At 41.4% G+C, this 17,130-nt stretch overlaps 3 protein-coding genes across 3 annotated transcripts; all 3 read left to right on the top strand.

Moving 5' to 3' along the window:
- The first annotated feature begins 1,047 nt into the window (after positions 1-1,047).
- On the top strand, positions 1,048-6,442 carry LOC147795756 (4-galactosyl-N-acetylglucosaminide 3-alpha-L-fucosyltransferase FUT6-like). Its single transcript, XM_087131001.1, has 2 exons — positions 1,048-2,960; positions 3,436-6,442. The coding sequence occupies exons 1-2, from the start codon at positions 2,395-2,397 to the stop codon at positions 4,265-4,267; spliced, it is 1,398 nt and encodes a 465-aa protein (XP_086987127.1). The 5' UTR covers positions 1,048-2,394; the 3' UTR covers positions 4,268-6,442.
- Positions 6,443-7,182: 740 nt separating this feature from the next.
- On the top strand, positions 7,183-10,956 carry LOC147795757 (4-galactosyl-N-acetylglucosaminide 3-alpha-L-fucosyltransferase FUT6-like). The gene is made up of 2 exons (XM_087130998.1): positions 7,183-7,889; positions 8,369-10,956. Exons 1-2 carry the CDS (start codon positions 7,324-7,326, stop codon positions 9,198-9,200), a joined length of 1,398 nt encoding a protein of 465 aa, XP_086987124.1. The 5' UTR covers positions 7,183-7,323; the 3' UTR covers positions 9,201-10,956.
- Positions 10,957-11,077: 121 nt separating this feature from the next.
- LOC147795758 (lewis-type alpha-(1,3)-fucosyltransferase-like) lies at positions 11,078-15,546 on the top strand. The gene is made up of 2 exons (XM_087131000.1): positions 11,078-13,201; positions 13,667-15,546. The coding sequence occupies exons 1-2, from the start codon at positions 12,636-12,638 to the stop codon at positions 14,496-14,498; spliced, it is 1,398 nt and encodes a 465-aa protein (XP_086987126.1). The 5' UTR covers positions 11,078-12,635; the 3' UTR covers positions 14,499-15,546.
- The last annotated feature ends 1,584 nt before the right edge of the window (positions 15,547-17,130 follow it).

Below are 17,130 nucleotides of genomic sequence, written 5' to 3' on the forward strand. Positions count from 1 at the left end.
TCATTTCACATTTTCACAGATATCAGACCTTATTTCCAAATCCAAGCAGACAAAGATGTTCAAGGTATTTTTTGACCAAAAACGGACTAGCATATTTGCCCGTTTTAATCAGTGGCGTAGCTGAGATTTCACTAGCAGAAGTGGCATCAGCATCTTATAGGGGGCACCATCTTTCAGTGGTGTGGTTTTTTGGGGGGCAAGTTTTTGTTGGCCTTGTTCACTATCCAAAATCCGGGGGTTTTTTTAGTGGGAGGGAGGCACCTGGGGGTACTAGGAATGTGTGGGGGGAACGTGCCCCCCAGGCTCCCCGTGGCTACACCACTGATGGCAACACAATCTTGATTGGCCAGCTGAGGTCACATGGTGTTACCTGCCCACTCTCTGTTTACATGTGAGTGTCGGCTTCCCAACAGAGAGTTTCAATTTAATCACAAGGGTTTTCCACTGATCATGGTGAACACCATGCAGGTATGTTATTAAAAGTCATTGCTGTTCTTATGTCGTTATGTCGTTAACTAGTATGATTCAGTTTCATCCATTGGATACCAGACCAAAACTGTAGAAAAGCTTCATTTCTTTGTAAAATAATACGCATTCACTGAAAAAAATTCCCAGTGATGGAGCTTGGTGTTTGTGTGACAGGTCTGTAGAAGAGAATATAGCTCAGTGGTGCCCACAGTAACCAACACCATTATGTTATAGAATCATTTCAGCATCTTTCGCCACCTTGAAAATGTCTTCTTTTTTAAAAGATTTGTGGGGAAGAAGGGTCTCCTACCTTCGTTGAGGGCGCTGCATAAATTATGTACGACACTGGAAACGAGTCCACGAGAAAAGGCATCGTTAAGTTCACTGTTCGGTTGGACGAGAGAAAATGCAGCACTGCAAAAATGAACACCTTAAACACGATAGCAGATCGTAGTATATTCATTATCATAAAAAAAAAACAGGGCCCCTGTAGATGCCAACCTGGCAGGGTCCTATACAGGACAAAATTTACTTACTAAAACCAAAGATTTCTTTTTCCCTTTTTTTTTTTTTGGACACGTCCGCGTGCGTCGTCTACCACAGCCCAAGCATGCTTCACTGCACCGAACAGTTGTTTGTCTTCTCTACTCCGTCAATCTCCATTTTGTCAAGTTTTTGCGAGTTGAATAATTTGCACAAGAATCACTTATCCGCAGCCGTATATAAATACGTGCGTTGATGGAGTACACGGAAATGTACACACATAAATCACGGTTGACCACCAATCGACACAGAGCCAAAGTTGAAAATGATAAAATTAAAGGGAAGACAAGTTGCAATAGCTTAAACATAACGTGGTTTCCTTTTTGAAACACTCTTTCCATTACCAAGACATGTGGAAAAACTGGAGAACGATGACATAGTTATCTCGTTTAAACGACATGTTAGTTACCTCGTTTAAACGACATGCTAGTTATCTCGTTTAAACGACATGTTAGTTATCTCATTTAAACGACATGTTAGTTATCTCGTTTAAATGACATGTTAGTTATCTCGTTTAAACGACATGTTAGTTATCTCATTTAAACGACATGTTAGTTATCTCGTTTAAATGACATGTTAGTTATCTCGTTTAAACGATTATGTACGTCGTTTAAGTCGTTTTAAACTAGACTTTTCCACATTTATGTCGTTTAGACGAGATATTACAATCCTTTAAAAGAGATAATAAGTCCTTTAAAAGAGATAATGTCTTTTTGTTTGGCGTTGGCAGCAATACGCTTCCGTGTGAAACCGAGGCTTTTTGGAGTTATGCGCTCTTCATTGCCACGTACAAGCATGTATGATCTTCATTTAAGGCAGAATTTGCTCAAGCCCCATTTCTGTGCAGTCCACTCATCTCTATGCACTGCAAAGGCAGCTCAGCAGTAACTGCCTGTGTGAGGTGAGGTGACCGCGCGGCCCGTAAACGCTTTGTAATAAACAAGCCTCCAACCTCAGTCTACTCACTAAGCGCATTCATGCACCGCGCTAATTGTAAAGCCGGTGATTTCGAAACTGACCTTACATCGAATAGCCCAAAATGGGCTGCCTGTCCAGCGTAAAGAGCTCAAGGGCGCAGCCCTTTCCTTCAGGAAAGCGTGATGAGTTGGTTCCCGTCTAACCAGGTACCAGCTGGTAAATAAAATCCATAAACGTGCCACCATGCGGTCACGCCTCGTGAATTAGAAAAGAAAAAAATCGCCCAAAAAGGCAAGTGAGCATCAGTAAAGCCCGGCATACGTCAAAGTAAATCCATATTTTGCCAGAGAAGTACATCGAACGATACGCTCTCAACCTAAAGAGAAAGCATTTTCATCTACGCCCATAAGTGGTCGGTTTTCAGTGGCGAAGGAATGACCTTGAGAAAAGAACGTATTTGATAGAATGGCTCGTTACCGTCTGAGAATGCATCTTATTCCAGTATCATTTGCAATCGCAATAATTCTAACATGGCTTATCGTCAACAACGGCCGGCAATATATGCCAGCCGTCTTCCAACGATGGGAATCGAACGAAAGGGAGTCTCTCGCACAGCGTGCCAGAAACGTGTCAGAGAGGCAAGAGAATGATCGACTCTCTACTTATAAGCAAGGACTCTCATTTCAGCATGACAACAGCCCAGAATTTGGACATAATCGCGGTGGGAACGCTAGTGCCACACCCAAGTGTAACACTACTGTTGCGATTCTGGTCCAATCGTTGCTGCCCGGACTCGATTGGAGGGAGTACAAACAACTTGTGGACCAGTTCAACACTCGAGGCCACTCAACCCAACTGAAAAATGGAGAGCAAGTGAGAAGTCTTCACTTGGAATGCCCGAGACAGGAATGTAATGTTCACCTATTAGTCACAATAGAAGCAAGGTATCTCAATGCCTCTGATGCCATCATTGTCAACATGCATCCATTGGACAAGAAAAAGAAATATCCAAAACTCCTCCCCCATCTGAGGTTAGTTTATTTTTTACAAAACAGTAATGAAGTCAGTATCACTCCAACCTTTTAGAGGTTCTCTGCGTACACATTTAGAAGGGTTTGAACACGCCATGCTGGTACCAGGGACTAGTTGTCACGGACAAATTCAACAAACCCACTATTAAAACAATGTGAAGCAATGAAAATATATTTCCACCCAAACTTCTGTTGTCGTCAATAATCTACAACTTTTCCTCACGTAGTTCATATTTCCACGAAGCTGTAACCTATTGAAAGTAAATGATAAGAGTGACTTGTGATATTCATCACCAAAAGAATTCAATTTAAATCATAGGTTGTCTAGGTTTATCTAATCGATTTAACTCTAAGTTTATTGAGGATTGTTTAACAAATAATAAAATGCCAATCCATGTTTCATGTTTGTGTTACCTTTCAGTACAAACGAATTGAACAAATTGTACAATTCATATACCCCGTCCTTGTTTTCCAGGCGAGTTTTGAATCCCAAGATTCATTGGTTTTTCTACGCTGAAGAAAGTCCACAGATGATGACTTTCTGGGACCGATCAATTGCAAAGATTGAGTATCATCACTCCATCACCTACCACTCTGAAGCAGATATTAAACTTCCTTACGGCAAATACTCGCCCAGCCACTCTGAACAAGTGACGCCAACTGAGCGGGACTGGTCAGCCAATAAGACTGGCATGATAGCTTGGATGGCCAGCAATTGTAAATACACCTACTGGCCTCGCTTTGAGTTTGTCACTGAGTTGAAGAGGCACGTCCCCGTGGATGTGTATGGAAAGTGTGGAACTGCAAAATGCTTTCCCGACTATCCTGTGTTTTCGGGGAATTGTACACATGTCTTGGCACGGTACAAGTTCTATCTTGCACTCGAGAATTCCGAGTGTGATGAATATATCACAGAGAAAGTTTGGGAAAATGCTCTCGCCGAGGGAGCAGTGCCAATCGTTTACGGAGGCAGAAAGGAAACGTACCAACGACTTCTGCCTCCAAAGTCCTTTATTCACATCGGAGATTTTAACTCGACCAAAGCCCTTGCAGCGTATCTCCAACTCCTTCACTCCAACAACAGCTTGTACAACGCCTACCATGCTTGGAGAAAATACGGTAGTTTTCAAGCCACGCAGTACCCACCCTTGGACCCCCAGCTTTTCTGTAAAACCGTACCCTTCACATTGGCTCCGCCCCCTCAGTTTAAAATGGCAAAGAACAGTGGGTACTTCAAGGGTTGCAGAAGTTTTCCTGGAGTCCATGCCAAGCCAGGTTCCTTAAAATCGTTTGTTCCATGGAAGTAGGCCTGGCGATATTATATCAACAGTTGACCCTCTCCTTTAGTGATTTCACTGGTATGTATTCTAATTTCTAAATGTGTCCTTACTAGTCAGAGAGTAAATTACACTGTATCATTCGTATTGTCAACTTAACAGGCTCATTTTTTCATTTCAAAATGCAATCTGTCCCGTTTTTTTTTATTTACATAATTACATGTGACCTGATGCCACAAAATGAGCTGACAGTCGGAATGTTCAAATAATGAGATATTGCTTTATTGAATTCAGCAGAAAGAGAGTTTTCCAAATGGCATGAAGATGGAACAGTTAATGTAAAACAATAAGGTTAAAAACAACTGTGACATTACTCCGGCGGCTTTTTGACTTTGCTTCCGACTTTGCTGTTTGAACATTTCTGACAGGTTACCAATAATGCTGTCATCGAAATTGATGAAGAGATAACAGGTTCAAATATGTTATCTTGCGAAAAAAATGATTAAATTAAAAAGTTAAGTTGACCTCCACGTCGATATTTGAATCTCAAAATAGGAAAGAGCAGATTGGATGCGACTTATGCTCAGTTGTCGTGCCGGGTCACATATTTCTTTCCAGCTAAGTGATGAACTCTTCCAGCCATTCTCATTTTAACAATTCATTCTAGCTTGTAGCGTTTTCAACTTTGCATAAGTTAGAGCCCCAGTGCCCTTTAATTTCTCTTAGTCTAGATGGTCAGTACAGAGGCCTCGAGAGACTTTTCACCATCGGATGTTAAGTGGTTCGAGAAATTAGAAGATTTGTGTTGACCAATTAGCTTTTGGTTGAAAGATTTCCAGAAGCTGGTCAAGGGCCAAAAGTGACATGTACGGCCTCTCTGTTTACACAGTTCAAAGAATTAAGTAGAGATAACCATGACAATGTAAGAAAAGAAGGAAAAGTTGGAAGAGTGAATAAAAGGGATGGTTTTGTCCAGATAGTAAACGGGAAATGCATGTAGCTCGGGGCATCACCAGTTATGTGGCGGGGCCAGGAATGAAATAGTCCAAGTAGTTTTCCATGTCCCCTGCGCCTTTCATTATCAAAATCCAACGTGGTTCAGTTGTGGTTGTATCCATAAGTCTTAGTTTGCCCACTGTAAGAAAAACCTGGACGCTAACGACTTTGGAGTTAGGTACTAATGCCCCCTCCTATCCTTTATACAATGCGCCTCTTCTGCTTGAGTCTATTTTGCCAGCTGGAGTTACGTCGAGTCGATGATGTCCTTTGCTTCTCTTCTTGACAAACAAATCAATTTCAGTTCTTTATCCTTTATACATGCACGTTTTCAATTATCCTGAGCCTTTCTTTTAGCCTCGTTCATCTTTCTTGAGAGAGAGAGAGAGAGACGGGGGGGGGGACAGGGAACGGAGTTTGAAACCGAGAAACTTGCTAGAGCTGTAAGGATTTGTGTTTGATTTTAGAAGTTCTCTCGTTGGTCTATAGACATGACATTTTGTGTGTTCTTTTTAATACTTTTTAGATTACTCTTTGTCTAGAAACAGCAGGTTTCTTAAATTCCTTGAAGTGTTGTTTAATAGAGTTCTGAAGTTTGAGGACAAGACAAAGACTGTATTTTTTTTTAAAACTTGCTTGGGACATTTTGTATCATTAGTTTTGACCGTGCGTTTACGGTCTCAGTGGGTTATGCATGGTTTAGTACTTGAACAAAAAAGGGCCCCTGTAGATGCCAATCTGGCAGGGTCCTATACAGGACAAAGTTTACTTACTGAAACCAAAGATTTCTTTTTCCTTTTTTTTGACACGTCCGAGTGCGTCGTCTACCACAGCCCAGGCATGCTTCACTGCACCGAACAACTATTCACCCGATCATAACATATTCCACTTGTTTGTCTTCTCCACTCCGTCTGTCTCCATTTTGTCAAGTTATTGCGAATTGAATAGTTTGCACGAGAATCACTTATCCGCAGTAGTACATAAATACGTGCGTTGATGGAGTACACGGACATGCGCACACATAAATCATGGCTGACCATCAATCGACACAGAGCCAAAGTTGAAATTGATAAAATGAAAGGGAGGACAAGTTGCAATAGCTTAAACATAACGCGGTTTCCTTTTTGAAACACTCTTTCCATTACCAAGATATGTGGAGAAACTGGAGAACAATGACTTAGTTATCTCGTTTAAACGACATGTTATTTATCTCGTTTAAATGACATGTTAGTTATCTCGTTTAAACGACATGCTAGTTATCTCGTTTAAACGACATGTTAGTTATCTCGTTTAAACGACATGTTGGTTATCTCATTTAAACGATTATGTACGTCGTTTAAGTCGTTTTAAACGAGACTTTTCCACATTTATGTCGTTTAGACGAGATATTACAGTCCTCTAAAAGAGATAATGTCTTTTTGTTTTGTGTTGGCATCAATACGCTTCCGTGTGAAACCGAGGCTTTTTGGAGTTATGCGCTCTTCATTGCCACATACAAGCATGTATGGTTTTCATTCAGGGCAGAATTTGCTCAAGCCCCATTTCTGTGCAGTTCACTAATCTCTTTGCACTGGAAAGGAAGCTCAGCAGTAACTGCCTGTGTGACGTAAGGTGACAGCGCGGCCATTTAACGCTTTGTAATAAACAAGCCTCCAACCTCAGTCTACTCACTAAGCGCATTCATGAACCGCGCTAAATTGTAAAGCCGGTGATTTTGAAACTGACCTTGCATCGAATAGCCTAAAATGGGCCCCCTGTCAAGCGTACAGAGTTCAAGGATGCAGCCCTTTCCTTCAGGAAAGCGTGATGAGTTGGTTCCCGTCTAACCAGGTACCAGCTGGTAAATAAAATCCATAAACGTGCCATCATTGCGGTCACGCCTCGTGAACCAGAAAGGAAAAAAATCGCCCCAAAAGGCAAGCGAGCATCAGTAAAGCCCGCCATACGTCAAAGTAAATCCATATTTTGCCAGAGAAGTACATCGAACGATACGCTCTCAACCTAGAGAGAAAGCATTTTCATCTACGCCCATAAGTGGTCGGTTTTCAGTGACGAAGGAACGACCTTGAGAAAAGAACGTGTTTGATAGAATGGCTCGTTACCGTCTGAGAATGCATCTTATTCCAATATTCTTTACAATTGCAATAAGCCTGATGTGGCTGATCGTCAGCAACGGCCCAAAATATGTGCCAGCCATCGTCCCACGATGGCGATCGAACCAAAGGGAGTCTCTCGCACAGCGTGCCAGAAACGTGTCAGAGAGGCAAGAGAATGATCGACTCTCCACTTTAAAGCAAGGACTCTCATTTCAGCATGGTAACAGCCCAGAATTTGGGCATAATCGCGGTGGGAACGCTAGTGGCACACCCAAGTGTAACACTACTGTTGCGATTCTGGTCCAATCGTTGCTGCCCGGACTGGATTGGAGGGAGTACAAACAACTTGTGGACCAGTTCAACACTCGAGGCCACTCAACCCAACTGAAAAATGGAGAGCAAGTGAGAAGTCTTCACTTGGAATGCCCGAGACAGGAATGTAATGTTCACCTATTAGTCACAATAGAAGCAAGGTATCTCAATGCCTCTGATGCCATCATTGTCAACATGCATCCATTGGACAAGAAAAAGAAATATCCAAAACTCCTCCCCCATCTGAGGTTAGTTTATTTTTTACAAAACAGTAATGAAGTCAGTATCACTCCAACCTTTTAGAGGTTCTCTGCGTACACATTTAGAAGGGTTTGAACACGCCATGCTGGTACCAGGGACTAGTTATCACGGATAAATTCAACAAACCCACTATTAAAACAATGTGAGGCAATGAAAACAATATTCCATCCAAACTACATTTATCGCAAATAATCTACAACTTTTCTTCAAAACTAACATTTCCGCAAAACCGTAACCTATGAGAGTGATTAGAGTGACTTGTAACATACATAAAAATACAAGAAATAAATTTAATCACACAGTGTCTAGCGTTAGCTAAACAATGTATGATTAAATGCGTTAGCTTAGTTCACTGAGGATCGTTTAACAAATATTAAAATGCCAATCGATGTTTTGTCTCAGTGCTACCTTTCTTTACAGACGAATTGAAAAAAAAGTACAGTTCTCATCTTCTGTCCTTCTCCAGACGAGTCTTGAATCCAAAGGTTCATTGGTTTTTCTACGCTGAAGAAAGTCCACAAATGATGACTTTCTGGGACCGATCAATTGCAAAGATTGAGTATCATCACTCCATCACCTACCACTCTGAAGCAGATATTAAACTTCCTTACGGCAAATACTCGCCCAGCCACTCTGAACAAGTGACGTCAACTGAGCGGGACTGGTCAGCCAATAAGACTGGCCTGATAGCTTGGATGGCCAGCAATTGTAAATACACCTACTGGCCTCGCTTTGAGTTTGTCACCGAGTTGAAGAGGCACGTCCCCGTGGATGTGTATGGAAAGTGTGGAACTGCACAATGCTTCCCCATCTTTGATGACTTTGTAAGGAATTGTACACATGTCTTGGCACGGTACAAGTTCTATCTTGCACTCGAGAATTCCGAGTGTGATGAATATATCACAGAGAAAGTTTGGGAAAATGCTCTCGCCGAGGGAGCAGTGCCAATCGTTTACGGAGGCAGAAAGGAAACGTACCAACGACTTCTGCCTCCAAAGTCCTTTATTCACATCGGAGATTTTAACTCGACCAAAGCCCTTGCAGCGTATCTTCAACTCCTTCACTCCAACAATAGCTTGTACAATGCTTACCATGCTTGGAGAAAATACGGTAGTTTGCAAGCCACGCAGTACCCACCCTTGGACCCCCAGCTTTTCTGTAAAACCGTACCCTTCACATTGGCTCCGCCCCCTCAGTTTAAAATGGCGAAGAACAGTGGCTACCTCAAGGGTTGCAGAAGCTTGCCTGGAGTCTTTGCCAAGCCAGGTTCCTTAAAATCGTTTGTTCCATGGAAGTAGGCCTGGTGATAAATTTCAACAGGTGACCTTCTCCTTTAGTGATTTCACTGGTATGTATTCTAATTTCTAAATGTGTCCTTACTAGTCAGAGAGGAAAAGACACTGTATCATTCGTATTGTGAACTTAACAGGCCCATTTTTATAATTTAAAATGCAATCTGTCCCGTTTTTATTTACATAATTACATGTGACCTGATGCCACAAAATGAGCTGACAGTCGGTATGTTCAAAAAAATGAGATATTGCTATAATTGAATTCAGCAGAAAGAGAGTTTTCCAAATGGCATGAAGATGGAACAGTTAATGTAAAACTCTGAGGTGACAAAATGTGACATTCCGGCGGCTTTATGACTTTGCTTTCGACTTTGCTGTTTGAACATTTCTGACAGGTTTGTCATAATACTGTCATCAAGATTGCTGAAATGATAACATGTTTAAATATCTTATCCTGCAAAAAATAATTAAATTACAAAGCCCGGAAGTTGAACACGTCGATATTTGAATCTCAAAATAGGAAAGAGCAGATTGGATGCGACTTATGCTCATTTGTCGTGCCGGGTCACATATTTCTTTCCAGCTAAGTGATGAACTCTTTCAGCCATTCTCATTTTAGTAATTCATTCTAGCTTGTAGCGTTTTCAACTTTGCATAAGTTGGAGCGCCAGTGCCCCCTAATTTCTCTTAGTCTAGATGGTCAGTAAAGAGGCTCCGGAAGACTTTTCACCATCGGATGTTTAGTGGTTCGAGAAATTAGAAGATTTGTTTTGACCAATTAGCTTTTGGTTGAAAGATTTCCAGAAGCTGGTCAAGGGGCAAAAGTGACATGTACTCTTTTTGACAAACTAATCAATTTCAGTTCTTTATCCTTACATGCACGTTTTCAATTATCCTGAGCCTTTCTTTTAGCCTCGTTCATCTTTCTTCAGAGAGAGAGAGAGAGAGACGGGGGGGGGACAGGGAAAGGAGTTTGAAACCGAGAAACTTGCTAGAGCTGTAAGGATTTGTGTTTGATTTTAGAAGTTCTCTCGTTGGTCTATAGACATGACAAATTGTGTGTTCTTTTTAATACTTTTTAGATTACTCTTTGTCTAGAAACAGCAGTTTCTTAAATTCTTCAAAGTGTTGTTTAATAGAGTTCTGAAGTTTGAGGCCAAGACAAAGACTGTATATTTTTTTTTAAACTTGCTTGGGACATTTTGTATCATTAGTTTTGACCGTGCGTTTACGGTCTCAGTGGTTTATGCACGGTTTAGTACTTTCTACAGACTTTGCTCATGATTTTCAGCCTTCAGGCTTAATCAGGTTTGAATATTTGGTTTAAAGGCAATTTAGTTGGCCTTTGGGATTAAATTTTGCTTTCATTGGGTTTAAGGTTTTAGACTTAAGAGAGATTTTTTTGTCTAATAGATATGCTACTTTTGGCTTGGGCTACTCGGTACAAATTGGCGGGGCATGATGGTGCATGTGAAAAACCGTACAAACGAAAACATTCTTTGCCAATAGGCTTCACCTTATGTGTGCAAAGGTCATGAATGTCCTTTGTTCTGCTTTTCAATAATGTGTCGTCATGCGTGGACTGTACCGTTGCCCCAAAGAATGACGCATGTCGGTTTTTTATCATGCTCCTCGGGAAGTGCATACACGGGAATCTCTCTATAGATGACCTGACCTTACACTGCTTTCCTTTCTGTGCACGGATGATGAAGTAAACGGGGGCAATGCAAACAGCCACCCACACGCTTTTTGCAAGTGAAAACGTTCTGTGCAAATGTTGTACATGTACATTATTTGGCTGTCTCACGCAACGGAGGTTACGGAGCCGTAAAGTACGGAGGCTCTGAGGAGACGTGACGAGGAAACGAGTCAACGAGAAAAGGCATCGTTAAGTTCATTGTTCGATTGAACGAGAGAAAATGCAGCACTGCAAAAATGAACACCTTAAACACGATAGCAGATAGTAGTGTATTCATTATCATGAACAAAAAACGGGCCCCTGTATATGCCAACCTGGCAGGGTCCTATACAGACAAAGTTTACTTACTGAAACCACAGATTTCTTTTTCCTTATTTTTTGTACACGTCCACGTGCGTCGTCTACCACAGCCCAGGTATGCTTCACTGCACCGAACAACTATTCACCCGATCATAACATATTCCACTTGTTTGTCTTCTCCACTCCGTCTGTCTCCATTTTGTCAAGTTATTGCGAATTGAATAGTTTGCACGAGAATCACTTATCCGCAGTAGTACATAAATACGTGCGTTGATGGAGTACACGGACATGTACACACATAAATCATGGCTGACCATCAATCGACATAGAGCCAAAGTTGAAATTGATAAAATTATAGGACGGACAAGTTGCAATAGCTTAAACATAACGTGGTATCCTTTTTGAAACACTCTTTCCATTACCAAGATATGTGGAGAAACTGGAGAACGATGACTTAGTTATCTCGTTTAAAAGACATGTTAGTTGTCTCATTTGAACGACATGTTAGTTATCTCGTTTAAACGACATGTTAGTTATCTCGTTTAAATGACATGTTAGTTATCTCGTTTAAACGACATGTTAGTTATCTCATTTAAACGGCATGCTAGTTATCTCGTTTAAATGACATGTTAGTTATCTCGTTTAAACGACATGTTAGTTATCTCATTTAAACGATTATGTACGTCGTTTAAGTCGTTCTAAACGAGACTTTTCCACATTTATGTCGTTTAGACGAGATATTACAGTCCTTTAAAAGAGATAATGTATTTTTGTTTTGCGTTGGCAGCAATACGCTTCCGTGTGAAACCGAGGCTTTTTGGAGTTATGCGCTCTTCATTGCCACATACAAGCATGTATGGTTTTCATTCAGGGCAGAATTTGCTCAAGCCCCATTTCTGTGCAGTTCACTAATCTCTTTGCACTGGAAAGGAAGCTCAGCAGTAACTGCCTGTGTGACGTAAGGTGACAGCGCGGCCATTTAACGCTTTGTAATAAACAAGCCTCCAACCTCAGTCTACTCACTAAGCGCATTCATGAACCGCGCTAAATTGTAAAGCCGGTGATTTTGAAACTGACCTTGCATCGAATAGCCTAAAATGGGCCCCCTGTCAAGCGTACAGAGTTCAAGGATGCAGCCCTTTCCTTCAGGAAAGCGTGATGAGTTGGTTCCCGTCTAACCATGTACCAGCTGGTAAATTCAATCCATAAACGTGCCATCATTGCGGTCACGCCTCGTGAACCAGACAGGAAAAAAATCGCCCCAAAAGGCAAGCGAGCATCAGTAAAGCCCGCCATACGTCAAATGAAATCCATATTTTGCCAGAGAAGTACATCGGACGATACGCTCTCAACCTAAAGAGAAAGCATTTTCATCTACGCCCATAAGTGGTCGGTTTTCAGTGACGAAGGAACGACCTTGAGAAAAGAACGTGTTTGATAGAATGGCTCGTTACCGTCTGAGAATGCATCTTATTCCAATATTCTTTACAATTGCAATAAGCCTGATGTGGCTGATCGTCAGCAACGGCCCAAAATATGTGCCAGCCATCTTCCCACGATGGCGATCGAACCAAAGGGAGTCTCTCGCACAGCGTGCCAGAAACGTGTCAGAGAGGCAAGAGAATGATCGACTCTCTACTTATAAGCAAGGACTCTCATTTCAGCATGACAACAGCCCAGAATTTGGGCATAATCGCGGTGGGAACGCTAGTGCCACACCCAAGTGTAACACTACTGTTGCGATTCTGGTCCAATCGTTGCTGCCCGGACTCAATTGGAGGGAGTACAAACAACTTGTGGACCAGTTCGACACTCGAGGCCACTCAACCCAACTGAAAAATGGAGAGCAAGTGAGAAGTCTTCACTTGGAATGCCCGAGACAGGAATGTAATGTTCACCTATTAGTCACAATAGAAGCAAGGTATCTCAATGCCTCTGATGCCATTATTGTCAACATGAACCCTTTGGACATGAAAAGGAAACATCGAAAGCTCCTCCCCCATCTGAGGTTAGTTTATTTTTTGCAAAACAGTAATGAAGTTAGTATCACTCCAACATTTTAGAGGTTATCTGTGTACAACTTTAAGAGGGTTTGAACACGCCATTGTGGTACCAGGGACTAGTTATCACGGATAAATTCAACAAACCCACTATTAAAACAATGTGAGGCAATGAAAACAATATTCCATCCAAACTACATTTATCGCAAATAATCTACAACTTGTATTCAAAACTAACATTTCCGCAAAACCGTAACCTATGAGAGTGATTAGAGTGACTTGTAACATACATAAAAATACAAGAAATAAATTTAATCACACATTGTCTAGCTAGATAATCGATTTGACTCTTAGTTCATTGAGGATGGTTAAATAAATATTAAAATGCCAATCGATGTTTTGTCTCAGTGCTACCTTTCTTTACAGACGAATTGAAAAAAAATGTACAGTTCTCATCTTCTGTCCTTCTCCAGACGAGTCTTGAATCCAAAGGTTCATTGGTTTTTCTACGCTGAAGAAAGTCCACAGATGATGACTTTCTGGGACCGATCAATTGCAAAGATTGAGTATCATCACTCCATCACCTACCACTCTGAAGCAGATATTAAACTTCCTTACGGCAAATACTCGCCCAGCCACTCTGAACAAGTGACGTCAACTGAGCGGGACTGGTCAGCCAATAAGACTGGCCTGATAGCTTGGATGGCCAGCAATTGTAAATACACCTACTGGCCTCGCTTTGAGTTTGTCACCGAGTTGAAGAGGCACGTCCCCGTGGATGTGTATGGAAAGTGTGGAACTGCACAATGCTTCCCCATCTTTGATGACTTTGCAAGGAATTGTACACATGTCTTGGCACGGTACAAGTTCTATCTTGCACTCGAGAATTCCGAGTGTGATGAATATATCACAGAGAAAGTTTGGGAAAATGCCCTTGCCGAGGGAGCAGTGCCAATAGTTTACGGAGGCAGAAAGGAAACGTACCAACGACTTCTACCTCCAAAGTCCTTTATTCACATCGGCGATTTTAACTCGACCAAAGCCCTTGCAGCGTATCTCCAACTCCTTCACTCCAACAACAGCTTGTACAACGCCTACCATGCTTGGAGAAAATACGGTAGTTTGCAAGCCACGCAGTACCCACCCTTGGACCCCCAGCTTTTCTGTAAAACCGTACCCTTCACATTGGCTCCGCCCCCTCAGTTTAAAATGGTGAAGAACAGTGGCTACTTCAAGGGTTGCAGAAGTTTGCCTGGAGTCCATGCCAAGCCAGGTTCCTTAAAATCGTTTGTTCCATGGAAGTAGGTCTGGCGATATTATATCAACAAGTGACCCTCTCCTTTAGTGATTTCACTGGTATGTATTCTAATTTCTAAATGTGTCCTTACTAGTCAGAGAGTAAATTACACTGTATCATTCGTATTGTCAACTTAACAGGCTCATTTTTATCATTTCAAAATGCAATCTGTCCCGTTTTTATTTACATAAGTACATGTGACCTGATGCCACAAAATGAGCTGACAGTCGGAATGTTCAAATAATGAGATATTGCTTTATTGAATTCAGCAGAAAGAGAGTTTTCCAAATGGCATGAAGATGGAACAGTTAATGTAAAACAATAAGGTTAAAAACAACTGTGACATTACTCCGGCGGCTTTTTGACTTTGCTTCCGACTTTGCTGTTTGAACATTTCTGACAGGTTACCAATAATGCTGTCATCGAAATTGATGAAGAGATAACAGGTTCAAATATGTTATCTTGCGAAAAAAATGATTAAATTAAAAAGTTAAGTTGACCTCCACGTCGATATTTGAATCTCAAAATAGGAAAGAGCAGATTGGATGCGACTTATGCTCAGTTGTCGTGCCGGGTCACATATTTCTTTCCAGCTAAGTGATGAACTCTTCCAGCCATTCTCATTTTAATAATTCATTCTAGCTTGTAGCGTTTTCAACTTTGCATAAGTTAGAGCGCCAGTGCCCCTTAATTTCTCTTAGTCTAGATGGTCAGTAAAGAGGCTCCGGAAGACTTTTCACCATCGGATGTTAAGTGGTTCGAGAAATTAGAAGATTTGTTTTGACCAATTAGCTTTTGGTTGAAAGATTTCCAGAAGCTGGTCAAGGGCCAAAAGTGACATGTACGGCCTCTCTGTTTACACAGTTCAAAGAATTAAGTAGAGATAACCATGACAATGTAAGAAAAGAAGGAAAAGTTGGAAGAGTGAATAAAAGGGATGGTTTTGTCCAGATAGTAAACGGGAAATGCATGTAGCTCGGGGCATCACCAGTTATGTGGCGGGGCCAGGAATGAAGTAGTCCAAGTAGTTTTCCATGTCCCCTGCGCCTTTCATTATCAAAATCCAACGTGGTTCAGTTGTGGTTGTATCCATAAGTTTTAGTTTGCCCACTGTAAGAAAAACCTGGACGCTAACGACTTTGGAGTTAGGTACTAATGCCCCCTCCTATCCTTTATACAATGCGCCTCTTCTGCTTGAGTCTATTTTGCCAGCTGGAGTTACGTCGAGTCGATGATGTCCTTTGCTTCTCTTCTTGACAAACAAATCAATTTCAGTTCTTTATCCTTTATACATGCACGTTTTCAATTATCCTGAGCCTTTCTTTTAGCCTCGTTCATCTTTCTTGAGAGAGAGAGAGAGACGGGGGGGGGACAGGGAACGGAGTTTGAAACCGAGAAACTTGCTAGAGCTGTAAGGATTTGTGTTTGATTTTAGAAGTTCTCTCGTTGGTCTATAGTCATGACAAATTGTGTGTTCTTTTTAATACTTTTTAGATTACTCTTTGTCTAGAAACAGCAGTTTCTTAAATTTCTCAAAGTGTTGTTTAATAGAGTTCTGAAGTTTGAAGCCAAGACAAAGACTGTATTTTTTTTTAAAACTTGCTTGGGACATTTTGTATCATTAGTTTTGACCGTGCGTTTACGGTCTCAGTGGTTTATGCATGGTTTAGTACTTGAACAAAAAACGGGCCCCTGTAGATGCCAACCTGGCAGGGTCCTATACAGACAAAGTTTACTTACTGAAACCAAAGATTTCTTTTTCCTTTTTTTTTGGACACGTCCGAGTGCGTCTTCTACCACAGCCCAGGCATGCTTCACTGCACCGAACAACTATTCACCCGATCATAACATTCCACTTGTTTGTCTTCTCCACTCCGTCTGTCTCCATTTTGTCAAGTTATTGCGAATTGAATAGTTTGCACGAGAATCACTTATCCGCAGTAGTACATAAATACGTGCGTTGGTGGAGTACATGGACATGCGCACACATAAATCATGGCTGACCATCAATCGACACAGAGCCAAAGTTGAAATTGATAAAATGAAAGGGAGGACAAGTTGCAATAGATTAAACATAACGTGGTATCCTTTTTGAAACACTCTTTCCATTACCAAGATATGTGGAGAAACTGGAGAACGATGACTTAGTTATCTCGTTTAAACGACATGTTATTTATCTCTTTTAAACGACATGTTAGTTATCCCATTTAAACGATTACGTACGTCGTTTAAGTCGTTTTAAACGAGACTTTTCCACATTTATGTCGTTTAGACGAGATATTACAGTCCTTTAAATGAGATAATAAGTCCTTTAAAAGAGATAATGTCTTTTTGTTTGGCGTTGGCAGCAATACGCTTCCGTGTGAAACCGAGGCTTTTTGGAGTTAAACGCTCTTCATTGCCACATACAAGCATGTATGATCTTCATTTAAGGCAGAATTTGCTCAAGCCCCATTTCTGTGCAGTCCACTCATCTCTATGCACTGCAAAGGCAGCTCAGCAGTAACTGCCTGTGTGAGGTGAGGTGACCGCGCGGCCCGTAAACGCTTTGTAATAAACAAGCCTCCAACCTCAGTCTACTCACTAAGCGCATTCATGCACCGCGCTAATTGTAAAGCCGGTGATTTCGAAACTGACCTT

The sequence above is a fragment of the Acanthaster planci genome, linkage group LG21, assembly GCF_054643075.1.
Source record: "Acanthaster planci isolate LZ-2023a linkage group LG21, COTS_SCS, whole genome shotgun sequence".
Lineage (NCBI taxonomy): Eukaryota > Metazoa > Echinodermata > Asteroidea > Valvatida > Acanthasteridae > Acanthaster > Acanthaster planci.

What these genes read in the sequence shown, in the direction of transcription:
- LOC147795756 (XM_087131001.1), top strand. Translation starts at nt 2,395, where the DNA reads ATGGCTCGTTACCGTCTGAGAATGCATCTTATTCCAGTATCATTTGCA. An exon ending in AAACTCCTCCCCCATCTGAG is followed by an intron (nt 2,961 to 3,435) that starts GTTAGTTTATTT and finishes CTTGTTTTCCAG; the next exon opens with GCGAGTTTTGAATCCCAAGA.
- LOC147795757 (XM_087130998.1), top strand. Translation starts at nt 7,324, where the DNA reads ATGGCTCGTTACCGTCTGAGAATGCATCTTATTCCAATATTCTTTACA. An exon ending in AAACTCCTCCCCCATCTGAG is followed by an intron (nt 7,890 to 8,368) that starts GTTAGTTTATTT and finishes GTCCTTCTCCAG; the next exon opens with ACGAGTCTTGAATCCAAAGG.
- LOC147795758 (XM_087131000.1), top strand. Translation starts at nt 12,636, where the DNA reads ATGGCTCGTTACCGTCTGAGAATGCATCTTATTCCAATATTCTTTACA. An exon ending in AAGCTCCTCCCCCATCTGAG is followed by an intron (nt 13,202 to 13,666) that starts GTTAGTTTATTT and finishes GTCCTTCTCCAG; the next exon opens with ACGAGTCTTGAATCCAAAGG.